This window comes from Muscardinus avellanarius (genome assembly GCF_963383645.1).
Source record: "Muscardinus avellanarius genome assembly, chromosome: 2".
NCBI lineage: Eukaryota > Metazoa > Chordata > Mammalia > Rodentia > Gliridae > Muscardinus > Muscardinus avellanarius.
Genome location: NC_137787.1, coordinates 7,237,812 through 7,257,138, shown reverse-complemented (window position 1 = coordinate 7,257,138; position 19,327 = coordinate 7,237,812). Strand labels below are relative to the sequence as shown.

At 49.7% G+C, this 19,327-nt stretch overlaps 1 protein-coding gene across 1 annotated transcript in view; it reads left to right on the top strand.

Moving 5' to 3' along the window:
• INPP5D (inositol polyphosphate-5-phosphatase D) overlaps nucleotides 1-19,327 on the top strand; it is a gene marked incomplete at both ends in the record, with an annotated part of 120,797 nt that overhangs the window by 50,090 nt on the left and 51,380 nt on the right. Inside the window, 3 exons of the mRNA XM_080689298.1 lie at nucleotides 1,849-2,041; nucleotides 4,649-4,789; nucleotides 12,718-12,805. Of these exons, the coding sequence (XP_080545424.1) occupies nucleotides 1,849-2,041; nucleotides 4,649-4,789; nucleotides 12,718-12,805 (422 nt within the window). The remainder of the gene's footprint in view (nucleotides 1-1,848; nucleotides 2,042-4,648; nucleotides 4,790-12,717; nucleotides 12,806-19,327) is intronic.

Below are 19,327 nucleotides of genomic sequence, written 5' to 3'. Positions count from 1 at the left end.
TACTGGGATTACAGGTGTGCACCACCAAACTGGGTTTATTCATTATTATTATTTATTTTTATTTTTTATTTTTTGGTGGTACTGGGGGTGGAACCCTTCTCCCTCCAGGCTACACTCCCAGACCTATTTTATATTTTTATTTGGAAACAGGGTCTCTTAAGCCAGCGAGGCTTAAACTGTACCATCCTCCTGTCTCCACCTCCCAAGCACAGGGATTGCAAGTGTGCGACACCATGCCAGGCTATTATTATTATTATTATTATTATTATTATTATTATTTTAAAATAGAGTCTTGCTAAGTTGCTGAAGGCCTCCCTAAATTGCTCAAGCTGGCCTTGAACTTGGGATCCTCCTGCCTCAGCCTCCTGAATAGCGAGGCTCACGGTTGTGGGCTACCTCAGAATGTCAGGTCACACTCGAGGTGCCCAGAGACAGAGATTAGACCAGAAACCCTGACACTCCTGGTCTGGCTTCTGCCTGTCCCTGGGCGCCCTATGTATCAGCTTCGGCAGGCTGGCTTATGAGCCAGCCAGCCCTTCTTGTCCACCGCCCTGGACACCCCCTCTTCGTGGTCACACAGGACAGACTGGACAGCCACCTCACCAGCCCTGGGGGAGGAGAAGGCGAAGGGAGGTGAAGAGCCTTTCCTGAAGGGCGCAGCTCCATGGGGCCGCATACCTCCTGCTCACCTGGGTCCCATGGAGAGGCACCTCCAGGGGTCCGGAGGGTTCCACTGGGACATGGCCATAGCCAACATCTCCCCGGGTGGGTCTACAGTCTGGTCTGTCACCCAGGCCATGGCCGTGGGTGCCCTAGATGTCCCCAGGGTCCCAGGGCCATCTGGCGGCCTTGACCTCGGAGAAGCTGACCTGCAGCTGTGTCCTCTGCAGCTCACCCCTCAATTCCCTCTGGCCACCCGCCCCACCTGCTGTGCTCCCCTGGGACCCTGTCTAGAGAGAGACCCCGACGCACTTCAGGCGAGGTCCCAAAAGAGAAGCCGGGTCATGTGACGGCTGGCTGCACTTCCCCAAAGGAGCCAGGCAGGGGTCGACCCGACCAAGAGCCATGCAGAATTCAGTCCCTCAGTTCTAAGTGTCCAGCTTGGCTCTGCTCCTCTCAAAGGGTTGCCAGGCGCTGGGGCTCAAAACAGACTCAGCCATCTTCAAAACCCCAGAGGAGGGAAGTGCTCTTGCGTTAAAGCCAAAGCATCCCCTGGCTTCGTGGTGCGCGCCTATGATCCCAGTACTTGGGAGGCCCAGACAGGCAGATCGTAGGTTTGAGGCCAGCCTCAGAACCTTAGCGAGACCCTGTTCCCAAATAAAAATAAAGATAAAAAGGGGTGGGGGTGTAGCTCAGAGATAAGATGTCCCTGGGTTCAACCCCCATGGGATTGAAAAAAAAGAACAAAGTCCCCGAACAACACTGTGGCCGGGGACTGAGAGGTGGACACTGGGAGGAGGAAGGGACCTGGGCAGGAGTCCTGGACACGGGCCTCAGAGGCCTTTGCTTGTAGGTCATTCATGCAGGAAGAAAATCCTAAAGGAGACAGGCAAGGTCTCACCTCTCAAGCCAGCCTTTCCCGGCTCTGCGAGGACCCTTTTAGAGTTGTCAGGGTCTGGGGGAAGAGGGGAAGGAGGAGAGAAGCTGGAGATAGGTGCAAGAGAGGGGTCAGGGTGAGAGAGAAGAGCCGAGGCCCTGACAACCTGGCCTGCACTCTGCAGTGGCCAAGCCCACCCTGCTGCGCCAGCGGCTTGGTCCATCCAAGGTCAGCGGTCCTGGGCCACCCGGCCCTCTGCCCCTGGGGCACGCAGCATCCTACCAGTGACCTCCCTGCCATTCTTCCCTTAGAAAGCGTCATGGCCCCGCCCGAGCTGCCACCAAGAAACATCCCCCTATCCACTGGGCCCTGCGAGGCCAAGGAGCTCCTGCTCTCAGCTGAGAACCCCCGCGCCACCACCGCCACCGCCACCACGGCGGAGCCCAGCCGGCCAAGCCTCCCCGAGGTGCTGTGTCAGCGGCTGCAGAGCATGGACACCAGCGGGTGAGTCCTCGCCTGGCCGGGCCCTGGAGGCCGGCTGTGCTACCCAACCCGAGGCCCCCAGAATGGCCACTGCAAGCCTGCAGTCAACATCTGTGCTGGCCCATAGAGTCCCTAGTCATTAATAGCAAGGTCGGAAAACAGTGGAAAGCTGGGCGTGGTGGGGCAGGCTTGTAATCCCAGTACTTGGGAGGCTGAGACCAAGCGTTCGGGGCTAGCCTCAGCTACTTAGTGAGACCTTCTTTCCAAATAATGAATAAAAAATGGTACGTAGCTCAGAGGTAGAATGTCCCTGGATTCAATCCCTAGTTCTGTAAAAAAAAAAAAAAAAAAAAAAAAAAAGTGTCCATTTTGTCTGGGGGGGGGAATATTAGCTATTGTTATGGAAACAAAGACTCAAATTTACTAGAACAAGCTGGGGATAGTGGCTTATGCCTGTAATCCTAGTATTTGGAAGGCTGAGACTGGAGGCTCACAGGTTCAAGGACAGTCTTAGCCACATAGCGAAACTCTCAGCAACTTAGTGAGACCCTATTTCAAAACAAAAACATAAAAAAGACTGGGGTGTAGCTCGGAGGTCAAAAAGCCCCTTTGTTCTATCCCCACTACCAAAAAAAAAAAAAAAAGTTACCAGGACAAAAGGTGCTAGAGGACAGGATGTAGAGGACTTCTCAGATTCTAGCTGACTTCCCCAGGACGTTTGCTCTGGACTCTGCCTCTCCCTAGCCAGTGTGTACAGGGAGCAAATCGGTGGTGAGGGGCAAAGCCTGGACAGTCACTACCCAAACAGCCGATCCCCTGAGGGCGCGGGGTTCCCAGTGTGGGAGGGACGGGCGCTCAACTCAGGATCGCGAGGCCCTTGGCTTAAGGGATGGAAGAGAATTTCAGCACAAGCCAGAGACATAGAATGAGGGTTTTTTCGGGCAAGTAAGAAGTCTGCCTTCAGGGAGAGCATAGACCACCTGGAAAGTGAAAGGCGTGTGGAGGCTCCATGCCTGCTCTCTCACAGGACACTTCGGAGAGTTGAAGGAGGAGGTGTGTGTGGATAACATCAAACGCAAGACTTCAGAGCATCTTGGTATCTTCTGGTCCTGGCGGGGCCTCCACTCACCACCATGTATCACTCCTGCTTAAACTACCCCCAGGCAGGACGGTTAACAGAGCCCCGGGAGATTATCATACGTGAACGTGGGAGATTATCATACGTGAACGTGAGCCGGGCGTGGTGGCGCACACTTGGAATCCCAGTACTTGGGAGGCTGAACCAGGAGGATCGCAGGTTGGCGGCCAGCCTCAGCTACTCAGTGAGGCCCTCTGCAATTTAGTGAGAGCCTGTTTCAAAATAAAGAATAAAAGAAGGCTGGAGGTGCAGCTCAGATGTAGAATGTCCCTGGGTTCCATCCCCGGTACAAAAAAAAAAAAAAAAAATTAGCAAATGAGCTTTCCGTTTGGTGGTCTGGGTCATCTTCTGGGGCGTTCGTGTGGCCTTCGCTGTCTGGTCAACAGACATCTCTCCGGCTCCCCTGGTGTTCTGTGAGTGAGTGACCAGCCTGTTTCGTGTGGCCTCTGCTGCCTGGTCAAGGGTGCTCCTTCCAGGACAGCCAACAGTGCTCAGGACAAACTCGTACAAGATCTGCCAGTTTCCCAGAACCCTGGGACCCACAGGCCTGGCCGGCGGGCTGCAGTGACCGGCGGCTGGGAAATTTGGACAGGCTTCCACACTCAAGGCACATTTTCCTGGTCCTTCCTTTCTGACTCTTTTCTGCTTATGCCCTATTTCTTCTATCCGCTCTCCCTCCCAGCCCCACCGGTACTCACACAGATCCCCCGTGGAGCCTGGGATGACTCCCAGCTCTCCAGGCACTGCTCCAAAGAGCCTTCAGCCCTGAATTTGAGGTTGACCTGTGAGCCAAAGCCTCCTCGGATCTCCAGACCAGCTCACCCTCTCAGCCCTGGGGCTCCAGCCCTCTGAGAGGCCAGGGAAACAACCCCACAGTGCATTTCCCAGACTCCTCCTCCTGGCTTTGAACCTGCGTGATCCTCCTGTCTCTTGTCTCCACCTCCCAAGCACGGGGATTACAAGCGTGCGCCACCATGCCCGGCTCTTTGTCTTCTTTTTAAAGGTTCACAATCTCCCAGTCCCTAGCCCTGTCCCTGCCTTCCAGCAATACCCGAAGGTACTCCTCCCAAGAGAGAGACCTGCTCTTGGGACCGCCCTGAGCCTAGCTCCTCTCCCTGCAGCACGACCCAGGGCACTTTGGCTTTGCACGTTTCTGCAAATGTTCTTGAAGGGCCACAGCTCAGCCGCAGACTGACAGTCCTCAACTTGTCCAGGTTGTTGCTGTGAATGCCGGTGTTGGTTTAGCCAAAGGAACAAGAGAAGGTCAGCCTCCAGACACGTAGCAAGACACTCAGAAACTCAGCGAGACACTGTCTCAAAAAAAAAAAAAATAGGAAAAGAACTGGGGTTTCTCTCGGATGTAGAATGCCTCTACGTTCAACTTCCAAGACAGAAGATGCAGACGAGGAGGAGGAGGAGGAGGACAGAGGGGGAAGAGGACGAAGGAGGAGGAAGAAATCAGCTATTTTATTTCCCTTTTTCTTTTTCAGGCTTCCGGAAGAGCATCTGAAAGCCATCCAAGACTATCTGAGCACGCAGCTCGCCCTGGACTCCGACTTTGTGAAGACAGGCTCCTGCAGCCTTCCCCACCTCAAGAAGCTGACCTCGCTGCTCTGCAGGGAGCTGTGCGGGTAAGGTGCCCGCGGGGCGGCTGGGCACAGTTCTTCAGATGGAGCCCCGAGCTGTCCCATGTCCCAGCGTCCCTGTGCCTTCATAGAACGTGTGCGGTGGACAGGGCTGAGGAGGGTTCGTGGTGTGCATAGTGGGGCCAGCCGGTAATCCCAGTACTTGGGAGGCTGAGACAGGAGGATTGCAGATTTGAGGACAGCCTCAGCAACTTATTGAGGCCCTGTTTTAAAATAAAGAATAAAATAGGGTTGGGGGTGTAGCTTGGAGATAGAATGCCCGGGGGTTCCATCTCCAGTACCGCCGCTGCCACCACCACCAACAATGACAAAAAAAAAGGTTTTAGGCCTGGCATGGTGGCGCATGCTTGTAATCCTCACGCTTGGGAGGCGGAGACAGGAGGATCACACAGGTTCGAAGCCAGCCGCGCTGGCTTAAGAGACCCTGTATCCAAATTTTAAAAGTATAAAAAATGGGTCTGGGAGTGTAGCCCAGAGGTAGAAGGGTTTCCAGGAACCCCAGTACCACCAAAAAAAAAAAAAAAAAAGGTTTTGTTTTCATAGAATCTGAACTATATTGTGAGTGTGTGTGTGTGTGTGTGTGTGTGTGTGTGTGTGTGTGTGTGTGTGTGTTTGGTGGGACTCAAGATCCAACCAAGTGCCTGGTGCATGCTAAGCAAGCTGGGGTTCCTGGAAGCCCTTCTACCTCCGGGCTTCACTCCCAGACCTATTTTTATATTTTTACTTGGAAACAGGGTCTCCTAAGCCAGCGCGCACAGCTGGCTTCGAACCTGCGTGATCCTCCTGTCTCTGCCTCCCAAGCGCGGGGATGACAAGCGTGCGCCACCACGGGCCGTTTTGCTTTTTAACTGAAGTTAGTTTGAGGCTGGCTGCTCGGGCGTTGGGAAGCGGAGGCGCTTGCTCGTCCAGCCCTTCGGTGTTCGGCTGCGGCTCTGTCTTCTTACTGAAGCACCTCGGGCACCAAGAGGAAATAAATTAAAGTCATTCTCTCGTTTGCGTGGGCCGTGATGGCCCAAGATTTCCAGTACCGGCAGTTATTAAAATGAGCCAATTCACCAAAAGATCAGTTTTTCTATACTGAAAACTGATCAGTTTTTCGATACTGAATCACTGAGCAACCAGTGGTAAAAGTTCTTATTTTTTTTTTAAAAAAAGGATTCTTTTGACTTTACATTTTGAATTTCATTAACCTTGAAATGAACTTCGCATTTGATTACATTTAAATTGTTAGAAATGCAAAAGCAAGGTCGGCATGCCATCTGAAGAATTCGCAGTGAGCATTTTGTTTAGATCTTAAGTGGTGCTGGGCAGAGGCCTGAGTCGCTGTGAAGCTACATCACCAGCCTCACAGGAGGGAGATGGATGATTGACAGATGCTGGGGACTGAGCTCAGGGGCGTTCTACCTCCAAGCGAGGCTCCAGCCCTATTTTATTTTATTTTATTTTATTTTATTTATATTCTGAGACAAGGTCTACTAAGTTGCTGACCCTGGCCTCGAACCCGTGATCCTCCTTTCTCACCTTCCCAAGTACTGGGGTTACGAGTATGTGAACCGCATGTGGCACAAAGAATATTTGAAATGTTCGAAGCTAAGGTAAAAGAACAAACATTCCACAGCATCGAAAGAAGTCACAAAGGGCTGGGCTCCTGTCTTCCCGGCTCAGGAGGCTGAGGCAGGAGGATCCCAAGGCCAGCCTGGGCAGCTGAGTGAGATGCTGTCTCAAACTGAAAAATAAAAAGGGCTGGGGCGGTATCTCGGTGGTGGTGTGCCCCTGGGCTCAATGCCTAGTACTCCCCCACACACACTCACAAGTCACAAGGAGCCAAAATACGTCTGTCAGGGTGACAGGTGGGCATTTCGGCTGGGAGACTGGCACGCCATCTGGTAAGGCGACTTGGGCCTGTGCTGCCTCTGCGACCCTGTGGCTCCAGCTGAACTGTGTACAGAAGGGAATCTGCATTAGCGGTAACCAAATTCAACTTTCCTCTGGCAGACTTTAAAGCACAATCGGCCTTTTTGGTAAACTGGACAAATAATTTCTCTAACAACTTGAGCTATCCTTCGCTTGACCAGCCAGGCAAGATTCCAGCAAACTGGCTTCCAGCCAATGTCATCTACAGTCAGTTCGACCCAGAACCATCAGCTTTATGTCTCCATGATAAATTTTGTTTCATTTGATGCTGTTCTTATCAATTTTTTCTCATCAGGGGAAGACATATATGAATAACATTTTCTTTTTTTGGGGGAAACATCATTTCAGAAGCCAGGCGTCGTGGTGCATCCCTGTAATAGTAATTTGGGAGGCTAAGAAGGGGAGGGTCACGGGTTCAAGACCAACCTCAGCAACATGGCATGACTCTCAGCAACCTAGCAATACCCTGTCTCCAAATAAGAATTAGAATAGGGCTGGGGGGTAGCTTGAGTGTAGAACGCCCCTGGGCTCAATCCCCAGCACCACAAAAAGGGAAAATAAAATAAGAATCATTTCATAGCTGGGTGTGGTGGTACAGTCTTATCTCAATAACTTGGGAGACTGGGATGGGAACAGCACAGGTGCAGAGGCCAGCCTCAGCAACTCAGTGAGACCCTGTTTGAAAATTTAAAAGTAGAGTTAGGGGATGTCGCTCAGAGGTAGAACGCCCGTGGTTTAACACCCAGCGCTACCAAAACAAAACAAAAAACACATCCTTTCATGATGGCTGCTCACAAGTTTTTATTCTGCTTTGACAGAGATTCTGATCTCTGCCGTGTCCTTGTCACAGAGGAAATCTATTTTCAAGTCTGTGCAAGGCTTCCCTGCCCCCCGACTCCCCAACACCAGCAGCTTCCCCAACAGCGTTGTTGTGGACTCCCCCAGCATCCGGCCTCGTCGCCATGGCGACGGCAGCTTCCCCCACCTGCCTACCTCTCTGGTACTTGGAGCTGGCATACAAAGCTTCCTTCATGCTCGCAGCTCCATCCACCAACCAGTTACCTTCACTTAGAATTAGAGGCAACGGAATGTTTTAAACCCTCTGCATACTTGTCTTCATTTTCGGGGGTCAAGTGCCGCCAGGCCTGGAGTCTTGGCTCCCTGACTGATGGAATTTTAGAAAATCTTAGGTAGCAACAAAATTACGTTTCCCTCCCCACTGCCATCCCTGCAGATGCTGTCCCACGAAACGACGAACTCAGAACACGTGTGTTCAGTTCAGTCACTCAACATTCACTCAACAAACATGTCACGAGGGCCAGCTCTGACCCCCTTCTGCAAACAAGAGTCAACACACAGAAAGCACTGTGATTGCTGGGCGTGGTGGCGCACGCTTGTAATTCCAGTACTTGGGAGGCAGGTTCGTGGCCAGCCTCAGCTACTTAGGCCCTCTGCAACGTAGTGCGACCCTGTTTCCAAATAAAGAATACAAAATTGGGATGGGGGTGTAACTTGGAGGTAGAATGCCCTGGGTTCCATCCCTAGTACTAAGGGGGAAAAAAAAAAGGAAACACTGGGATTTAGCAGTACTGTGAAAGATAAGGGAGTCATTTGCATAGATGTCCCAAGAGGTAGAATTTTAACTTCATTCCTAAGATTAAAAACTCATTGAAAAAAAAAAGGATTTATTTAAAGGATACTTTCTTAAGAATGCAACACGTGTCAGTGTAAAACCAATTACCCTTGACAGGGAACCATTAAATCGTTCTATTAAACATCTTAACAAAAGGAAATTAGATGCTGCTTCTCACCTGATTATTTAATACTGTATAAGGGTTTTTTTTTTCTTTCTTTTCTTTTCTTTTTTTTTTTTTCCTAAAGCAAAGTAAGAAAAAGAGACAAAATCTAGCAAGCAAAAATAAAGAAAGAAAATGGCCAGGCCTGGTGGCACTGGGCACAGGGAGGTTGAGACAGGAGGATCACAGGGTCAAGGCCAGCCTCAGCAAGTAGAGACTCCTCGACCTAGCAAGATTCTGTTTCAAAATAAAAGTAGGGCTGGGGGGAGGGGTGTGTAGGTCAGAGGTAGGATGACCCTAGGTTTAATCCCCAGTCACACACACACACACACACACACACACACACACACACACCTTCTGCAGGGTCAGGCCAGCTCTTGAGTCGTCCTGACACGGCCACCACCACAGGGACAAAGGACAGAGGAGCAGAGCAGCCTTGGTTTACAATCTGTTACTGTCTGTCCCACGCCCACCCCACACTCTCACAGTCTAGGGACTCTGCCTTTCCTCACCGACCTATTCTTAATCAAATCGACCCAGGCCTAGTGCAGAGTGGCCCCAAAGTGCCCCAAGACCAGCCGCCCTCTCTTTGTTGGGGGTGGGAGCATGGATTTCCCCCCTCAGTGCTTGCTGTCTTCTGTCTCCTTGAGGCAAAATTCCTCAATAAGGTCTTGCGGGAGCCGGAGTGGTGGCCTGAGTTTGTAATCAGAGCATTTGGGAGGCTGAGACCAGAGGAGCATTCAGGAGGTGAAACAGGAGGATCGCGGTTCTCAGACAGCCTCAGCTACTGAGTGAGGTCCTCGCAACTCAGTGAGACCCTGTGTCAAAAATTAAAAGACAAAAAAAAAAAAAAATAGGGCTGGGGGCGTAGCTCGGAGGTAAAATGCCCCCGGGTTCCATCCCCAGCACCACTAAATAAATAAACAAACAAAAACATAAAAAATTTAAAAAGAATAAAAAAAATAGGGCTGAGGATATTGCTTGGTGGTAGAATGCCCCTGAGTTCTATGTCTAATACCAAAAAAAAAAAAAAAAAAAAATGTCTTGCTGGTGCTTGTACTCTTTGGCCTAATTTCATTTCTCTTGTCTTTGGGTCAGGAGTTCCCGTCTCCTGTATCCTTGGGTTAAGACCCTTGCTCAAATATCCTGACCTGAACCAACGCCTCCAGTGTATCTGGGAGCCAGCTGAATTTCCTCAAGCCGAAAGGCAGAAGTAGAAAGGGAGGAGGCATGGTTCTTAGAAAAACCTAGAGATTGGTTTGTGCGTATTTGTGCTTTGGGATAACGTTCTGAAAAAGAACAACAACCAGAGAGATCTGTTTGCTGCTAAGACATGTTCTGAAGTCATTTTTTATGTTTTAGCTCAGAATTCTTTTATGAAATGGAAATTTAAATAGAATACCCCCGTGCCAGCAGAAAGATAGTGCATCATCAGAGAGGCAGAGCGGGGCCGGGGCTGAGGGGACGGGAAGCCAGAGCCCGGCTGCCCACCCAGTACTGACCTCCTCCCCTCCATCCTCACACCCTCCTCCCCTCCGCCCAGCCCTAAAGAGGTCTGGAGGGTGGTCCTTCCTCCTCCTCGCCTTCCTCCCGGCCCCTCTCCCCCCTTCCCCCTTAGGCCCCCGCATGCTCGGCAGGCACTCTACCACTGGTTACAACCCCAGCCCTGGGATGACTATTTTATTTTAAAGCCAGTAAACTAACTGCCATCCTGGAAACTATAAATATTGCAAATACTAAAACGTGGTACTGTCTAGTACACAGAGAGCCCTGGATTGATTTGAATAAATTCTGTACAACCTGGAAACAAACTCTACCCTATTCAAGAAGACCTGGTGCAGCGAAGCTCTTCTGACCCGAGAGAACTGTGGAAAGAAGGACAAGCTGCACAAAATTAAATAGCAATATGGAGAAGGGGAAAGAAAACAACCCTCAGTTCCACTGCATTAAAAAAAAAAATCTGGACGAGGTAGGAAATGAAGCACAACAGCCGCAACAACACATGGGACATAATCTTTTAAAGTTAGAGAACAGGTTTAAGGTAAGCAAATGATTGCTCCCTAGTGAATACCGATGATAGGTTTCCAAGTATTGTAAGTGAAAAAATTAGCCAGAAAAAAATGAAAAATTGAAGAATAAAAAATCACAAGTCACTTTATAATGAAATCCATACCATCTAGGATGGAAGTAACATAATAATGGGAGAAAATATGAAGCCTAGATCAAGTAAGAAACCACGCGATATGTAAAATTGATAGCAATATCTAAAAATACTAGCAAAATTCACGACAGAAAATTGGCAAAGGAGATAAATAGTTTATACAAAGAGGAAGGAATACTCCATCAATCAACCAGAATATGTAGTAAAAGCATTAGAAATTGAAGGTGTGCAAGTCCAGTGTGTGTGTGTGTGTGTGTGTGTGTGTGTGTGTGTGTGTGTGTGTTGCTGGGGGTCCAAGGGAGGGCCTTGCAGTGTTATGTGTATTAAGAAAGAGAAAGAGCAAGAAAGAATAAACAGATCGAAGACAAAGTGTGGTATCGATGCACAGTGGAATTTTACTCAAGAAAAATGGGTGGAGCTAGAGATTATTATACTGAGATTAGCCAGCTTCAGAAAGGTTTAGATGTTTTCTCTCCTATGTGGAAACAAGAGAAACACTGGAAAACAAAAGGAGACTTCAAATAAATGAGAGAGACCAGTAGAACATCTCTGGAAACGCCAGGAAGCCTGGTCTGTTGTACTTGAGCGAACAGAAGGGCCAAAACCCGGCGCGGTGGCCAAGGCCTGTGATCCCAGGCTGAGCCAGGGGAGGGAGGAGAGGAGGGGGAGCAGTTCAAATACTGCGTGCGCACGTGTGACGACACCGATTTCAATATGTGCAGGGAAGAGGGGGCAGCAGAATGGGGGGACCAGAGGGAGACACACCAGGACCAGTGTGTCTGTACGCGTCTATCAGTCTGAGCCGCATTATGAGATATGATTAACAAGGCACCAATCCAAGTACATTGAAGCCCGGCGGGGTGCACACACCTGTAATCCCAGCACCTGGGAGGCTGAGATGGAGGATCTCATGTTCTGGGCCAGCCTCAGCTACTTAGTGAGACCCTGTTCCAAAATAAAGAATAAAAAATAGGAGCTGGGCATGGAGCTCGGAGGTAGAATGCGCCAGAGTTCAATCCCCAATATATGTGTGTGTGTGTGTGTGTGTGTGTACATACATACACATATGTGTATATATACATACACACATATATGTATGTATACACACATACACACATACTATACACATACACATACATATACATATACTGAACAGCGCTGGTGACCCCGTTAGGTGGTTGGGACTAGTTTGGCAGTACTGACCAAGATCCATAATCTCTGGTTCTCCTAATTCTATAATTGGAAATAAAAAGAGAAATTATATGAAGGAAGCTGTTCGGAGCAGCCTTTATAATAGCAAAGATCTCAGAGTAACCCAGACACGTAGCAGCTGATTTTGGCACGTTTACTCGATAGTATTTTGAAACCATTAGAATGTTAAGCGTGTGCAAACACGATTAGTGTTTGATGGCGTAACAAGGGAAGAATTGGACTCAAGACTGTCTGCTCACCAAGCTTAAAACTCCTTGAACACAGCAGAAAGAGGTGTGAAGGGAACAAATTATAAAGCCCTAGAATTTTTACCGGATTTGACACAGAAAAAAACCCCCGGACCTCCAGCTCGCTGCTGGAAGCGGATTTGCATCCCAATTCAGATTCCCTCCCCCTACCTGGAAGCCCTCAGATTTAACATGCAGATTTCCGAATCTATCAGCCGGGAGCCCAGGAATTTACATTTTAAACTAGGTGTGTGTGATTTGCACAAATGTTAAAAGTTGGGAAACAAGGATTCTTAAGTGATTTCCGAGTAGCTTGGGATTCAAATTTGAGTTTTCTCTAGGCAGCACTGTCCTAGAGGCCAACCCCACACCCGGGTAAACTCCTCCGGGCTACGTGTGGACTCCAGTCTGATGCGGAATAGGACCGGGTGGGGGTCGGTGGATGGGCGGCTCTGGCTGATTAATCTTTGCCCGGGCTTGTCCCTGAAGGAAGGGTTTTTGCAGGCCCAGTGTGACTGTGTCTCCAGCTAGATCCCAAGATGCCTAGGACGCCTCTCTCGGGCCCCACTAACGCTTGATCTTCACCTTGTCCCCGGCCCCCAGGGAAGTCGTCCGGACCCTCCCGTCCCTGGAGTCCCTCCAGACGTTGTTTGACCAGCAGCTCTCCCCCGGCCTCCGTCCGCGACCGCAGGTAAAGGGACTTGGGGTTGGGAAGATGAGCTGGATACGCCGGGCAGGTGGGATGAGTTAGCCCGCATCTCGGGGCTCAGAAGGAGAGATGGGAGCACTGCCCACCCCGTTTTGCTAGTCAGACATGTACGCTGGGGTGAGGGGTGGGAACTCCAGTATCCGGCCCTTTCCACGAGGTATTTCTCGCTGCCAGATTCTGATTTGAAGGATAACGATTTCAAATTATGTGCCCCTCAGCCAAATTGCTTATTTGAAATCGAAGTTGGAGGCCGTGAGAGAGTCCATTTCCTGTCGTTTCTCATTAGGAAAGGAAGGTGTATGAGGAGCCTCAATTCCTACTTTTTTGTGGATACCAAGGATTACACCCAGGACCAGTCTGCCTCTGAGCTATACCCCAGTGTTTTTTATTTTATTTATTTTAAAAAATGCTTTCTTTGTTGTATTGCACCCATGGGTGTTCAATCTCCGAGCCCCTCGGCCCTTTTATTTATTTTATTTTATTTTTGGGAACTGGGGGTTACACCCTCAGCCATTTTATTTTATTTATTTATTTTATGGAACTGGGGATTGAATCCAGGGACATTCTACCTCTAAACTAAACCCTCAGCCCTATTTAATTTTTTAATTTTTTTTTTTTTTCAGTACTGGGGATGGAACCCAGGGGCATTCTACCTCCGAGCCACACTCCTGGCCCTATTTTTTATTCTTTATTTTGAAACAGGGTCTCATTGAGTTGCAAAGGGCCTCACTAAGTGGGCCCTTTGCATGATCCTCCAGTCTCAGCCTCCTGAATTCTGGGATTACAAGCGTGCGCCACCACGCCTGGCTTTATTTTTTATTTTGAGAGAGGGTCTTGCTAAGTTACTGAGGCTGGCCACAAACCTACAGTCTTCCTCCTAAGCCTCCCCAGTGCAACTGTGATTGTCGGCACCCACTGTACTGCCTGGCTAGTATGATTTTTTTTAAACTCTAAAACATAAGTTAAAACAACCCAATATATATGAAGAGTCTATAAACCGTGCTGTTCACTGAAGACAGATTGGTAGTAGGCAATATGTACCTGAAAAGGTTCCCAAGCTCCCCTGGCTAGGATTCAGAAAGAACGTTCTGAACAGGAGAGCTCTGTCTGCTCATCAGATCGCAAAGGTGATGCTGACGGCCGCCCCTGAGTCAGGGCCCTGCTGTTGTGTGGGGAAGGTACCAGGGATGCTCGCGGGCTCGGGCCTCTGCTGTGGGAGTGGACAGATTTTCCGAGAGGCTATGGGAACGCTAACTGCGCGCACCTGTAGGCAGTCACCTTGGGGCCTGTCCGCGCACTAAGACGCTGACAGTGATACGCACTGTAGCTTTGTCTCTAGAAGCAAAAACACAGGACACCACGTCAATGTAAAGTGATAGCAGAGGCAGTAAGGTACAGGATTCTATCCTTGGGTGCACTGCTGGGGAAGCTCCCCAGCCATATTTGCTGGGTGAAGAACAGGGAGGCTCATGGGGCAATCACACCGGAAGGATTTAAACCTACCTTCCGGGCTCCTGGCATCCCCAGGGGATGGCCTGGTGGGGGAGGGGCCTGGGCCCAGGGGAGTTTGCCCTCAATGTTTGCTTGTGTTGTGAGGGAGTTAAAACTTCCCCTCTATTCTCTGAAGATTAACAGGACAAAAGGCGCATGTGTTTGTATTACATGCACATGCATGCAAACCTCAGAAGATGCAGAGAAGGTCCCTGTGAGGTGAGGTCCTGGACTGTCCTGAGGCCGCAGAAAGGCACAGAGCTTGAAGTTGGGCATAGTGGTGGGGTGGGGGAGGAAGGAAGGCTTCACCCGTACCTAAGTGTCAGAAGGGTGGGTGAGCTGGGTGCCCTGGTCTCGCATCTGTAGTCCCAGCTGCTGGGCAGGTAGAGGCAGGAGGATTGCTTGAGCCCAGGAGTTGGGGACAACAAAGCAAGACCCCATCTCAAAGAAGAACAGGCGAAACCGGGCATGGTGGTGTGTGCCTATAATCCCAGGATTGGGGAAGCTGAGACTGGAAGATTGCAGGTTCAAGGTCAGCCTCAGCAATTTATTTTTATTTACTTATTAATTTTTGGCAGTACTGGGGTTGGAACCCAGGGGCATTCTACCTCTGAGCTATGCCCCAGACTTATTTTTCATTCTTTATTTTGAAACAGGGCCTCACTGAGTTGCAAAGGGCTCACTAAGTAGCTGAGGCTGTCCGCGAACCCGGATCCTCTTATCTCAGCCTCCCAAATACTGGGATTACAAACGTGTGCCACCACACCTGGCTCCCAGCCTCAGCAATTTAGTGAGACCCTGTTTCAAAATAAAGATGACTGAGGGTGTAGCTTGGAGGTAAAATTCCCCTGGGTTCACACCGGGCATGGTGGCACACTCTTGTAATTCCAGTACTTGTGAGGCAGAGACAGGAGGATTATAGGTTTGAGGACAGCCTCAGCAAGTAGAGAGACTTTCATCGACCTCTCAAGACCTAGTTTCCAAAAAAAAATAAAATCGAGTTGGGGGTATAGCTTGAAGGTAGAATGCCTCTGGGTTCAATCCTTAGTTTCATCAAAAAAAAAAAAAAAAAAAAAAAGAATTCCTCCTCTGGGTTCAGTCCTCAGTACCAAAACAAAACACAGGTGAAGGCTGCACAGAAGTGTCTCTGGGTGGGATGTTACTCACACCCAGACAGGACAGGGGCCTGCCTGCCGCACCATTAATTTTACCGAGGAGCTGGCTTCGAGGATTTCTCTAACGAAAGGACAACTTTCTGAGCTGCAGTGTCTGTGAATAGCCATCTTGAAATATGCCCAAGAGAATATTTCGAGGTGGTCTATTTTGGTCTTCCACAGAGATTTTTACAGAGAAACATGCATTTGTGTTCTATTTATACAACTGAAAAAATACATCAGGAAAGAAAAATTATTTTTTGCTTTCTTTGAAGTGAGCGATAGGTTAATTTCCAAGAAAGTAAAAGCAAATCTAGGCAAAACAGAGGCCCCGCCAGACACCAGAATATTTTGAGCGGAGTAGATCGGAGAGGAGAGCGCTGCTACCAGGGACACAGGGTTGGCATTTGAGGCGGGGACCTGGGGTGGGCGATGGTCTTGCTTCCCCCAACTTCCATGAGACCCTGGGTTTGTTGTTGTTGTTGTTGTTTGGTAGTGAGGATTGAACCCAGGGGCGTTCTATCTCTGAGCTACACCCCCAGCCCTATTTTATTTTTTTACTTTGAAGCAGAGTCTGAGTAAGTTGGGGAGGGCGTCACAAACTTGCTGAGGCTGGCTGCAGACCTTGGGAGGCTGAGACAGGAGTATAACAGGTGTGCAGCCAGCCTCAGCTACTTAGCGTGGCCCTCCGCAATTTGGTGAGAGCCTGTTTCAAAATAAAGAATAAAAGTAGGGTTGAGAGTACAGCTCAGAGGTAGAATGCCCCTGGGTTCCATCTCTAGTATCGCAAAAAAAAAAAAAAAAAAAAAAAAAAAAACCAATCACAGTTTGAAGACAGCCTCAGCAATATAGCAAGACCTTGTTTGAGAATAAAAAGGGCTGCCTGGAGGTAGAATGCTCTTGGGTTCCGTCCCCAGCGCCACGCACATATGGGGGGAAGATATATATATGACTCGTCCTCACAGACCCTTACTTCCCTGAGATGTAGGGGGAGAGGTGTGTAGCAACGTCCTACCCTGCTGGTTGGGATGCCTGTGAGAATGATGGCGTATCTGACATCTGAGAGGCTGACTCTTACCAGCATGAGCTCCTAGCCCTAGAAGGCAGGCAGTGTGGGTCACCTGGCCCTTGTGACACCCAGACCCCCATGTGGAGTTTATTTGAGGGCTGCTGGAGTGTGTAAAATGCAATGTAGTCAGACTGAGGGCAGGGGAGAGCCTGGGTCAGAAAAGGAATTGGTCACCTTCCAGGAAGCCTGCGTCCCCCTTGGAAAGGCCCAGTGAAAAAGCGAGTAGGAGCCAGGCGTGGTGGTGCACACTTGTCAGCCTGGAACCTGGGAGGCTGAGGCAAGAGGGTCTCAGGTTTGCGGCCGGCCTCAACAACTTAACGAGGCCCTCTACAACTTAATGAGATGCTGTTTCAAAATAAAAAAGTAACGCTGGACGTGGTGGCGCATGCTTGTAATCGCAGCATTTGGGAGGCTGAGATGAGAGGATCGCGGTTCATGGACAGCCTCAGCTACTTAGTGAGGCCCTCTGCGACTTAGTGAGACCCTGTTTCAAAATAAAGAATAAAAAAATAGGGCTGGGGTGGAGCTTGGAGGTAGACTGGCCCTGTCTTCCATTCCCAGTACTGCAATAAATAAATAAATAAATAAATAAATAAATAGGGCTGGAGGTATAGTTCAGAGGTTTGACCACCAGTACAAAGGAAGGGAGGGAGAGGGAGCGATAATTGGGCTGGTGTTGGAAACTCACAGGTGACACCCAGGCTGGTCCACCCAGTAAGGAGGCTGCGCTGTGAGTTGTGCCAACCTGAGCATTAGTGACGTTTTGGCCCAGATCGTTCTTGGTTGTGGGGATCCATCCTGTGCCCCGGCCTCTACCTACTGGCCCGTTCTGACCACGAGAACGGTGTCAGGTGTTGCCCGAATCGCAGCCGCCGGAGCCACCGTGCTAGACTCCATTCAGCCTCAGGTGGAGCGTGCCTGTAGGCACCCCACTCTCCTGTTCACCCATGAGCAAAACAGGGTGGGGAGAACCCAGGCGTATGAGGATATAAAATGTGCCCCGTTATTTTAGGAATTCATCAAATAATCATTATCATCACGGAAAAGCTCCAGCGTTGCTCTGACACTTTTTGTTCAAGTTTCTGCCAGACTCCCCCCTAGAAAGTCAGAAATCCAGAGAGGGCAAGCCCCAGCATAGAGCTGCCTGGTGCTGCCCGGGGTAGTGAGCAGGGCTCTGTGTGCCTGCGGCTCACCCAAGTCACCAAGGAGGCAGGGATCCGCGTCATCTTCTCAGTGTGTTATGAAGAAAAGAAGCCAAGTCAGGGGCGTGTCGGCGCCCGCTCCCGAGCGGCCTTTCTCCTCAGCCCACACGCACCTTCTCTGCTTTCCCTGAGTCTTGATTCGCTCCGTGGAGCCATTTCCCTGGTTATTAATAACTGTAGATAGATTGCGAGCTTTGTTAAGGAGCAAGTCAAAAAAAACAAAAAGTTGTCAGAGAAGACACTGACAAATATTAACTGCCGTGATGGCAGTGATGGCGATCGTGGAGACCTGATGAGTGGCGGGGCTGGTGGAAGTAGTAGTGGGCAGGTGACGGTGTGTGTTAGTCTTGTCTTTGTTGCTATAACCAACTACTAGAGGCTGAATGACTTGTAAAGCATACAGCTCTTTCTTTCTTTTTTTTCCTGGCTCGTGGTTCTGGAGGCTGGGAGTCTAAGAGCTGGTACCTGCCTCTGCCAGGCATCTGGTGATAGCTCTTCTTACTGCCCCATCGCAAGGCAGAGGGCATGGTATGGCAAGACCGAGAGCAAGAGAGCTGGAAAGAGCACTTTACAAGCCACTTCCTGGAGAACCCAGCGATCCCCTTAGAAGGCAAAGCCCAGTCACCTTCCAGAGGTCCCACCTCTCAAATACTATTTACCTATGACACTCAGGGATAGGTGTCCAGCACATGAAGTGGGGACGGGGGATTCAAATCATAGGACAGCGGTAGGAGTGGAGACGATGGTACCGTTGCCTGTGGTGCTGATGGTGGTGGTGGTAGTGATTTGTGATGGTGCAGTGGAGGCCGGAGTGATGATCTTGATGGTACTGCTGATGGTGATGCTATTGGTGGTGGTGGAGAAGATGGTATACTAAAGCTGGGTATGAAACTGAGGTCAAAGCATGGGCTGGATGAAACATTCAACCAGAGGGGAGGTGGAGGGACTTCACGTGGCTGGTGAAAGAAAACTCTCCGTTTTGCTAGGTGTTCAAGTTAGACATACCTGTGTCTACCTCTGTGCTACACCCCCAGCCCTTTCTTTATTTTTTATTTTGAAGCAGAGTCTCTCTAAGTTGCCACGGGTCTCAATAAGTTGCTGAGGCTGGCTTCAAATCTTCGATCCTCCCGTCTCAGTCTCCTAAGTACTAGCATCTACCTCTACTCCCAGCGTGGGATGCTATCTTTTTTTTTTTTTTTTTTTTTGAGGACTTAAAGAAGTTTATTAAAAGATAGAAATACAGAGAATAGGAACAGCTCCATCCCAGACTGGCACGGAGGGGTGACTCGAAATGAATATACCCCCAAAGGATGCTATCTTATTAACACTGTACTCCCTGCACCTGGCAGCATGTCTGGCCTAGACTGGGTACTTCATAAATGTGTGTTCTGTCAATAAATGCTTGAGATCACGGACTGGGTGCCCAGCAGACGGGTACAGGTCCTGCTCTGCTACTTATTAGCTGCGTGACTTCAGACAAGTGACTTCAGCTCTCTGGGCCCCGGGGCTCATAAAAGAACTCCACTGAACATCTTTATTGGCTGCACACCGTTCCGAGCACCAAGGCTGATGGCAGTGTTCCTGGTTA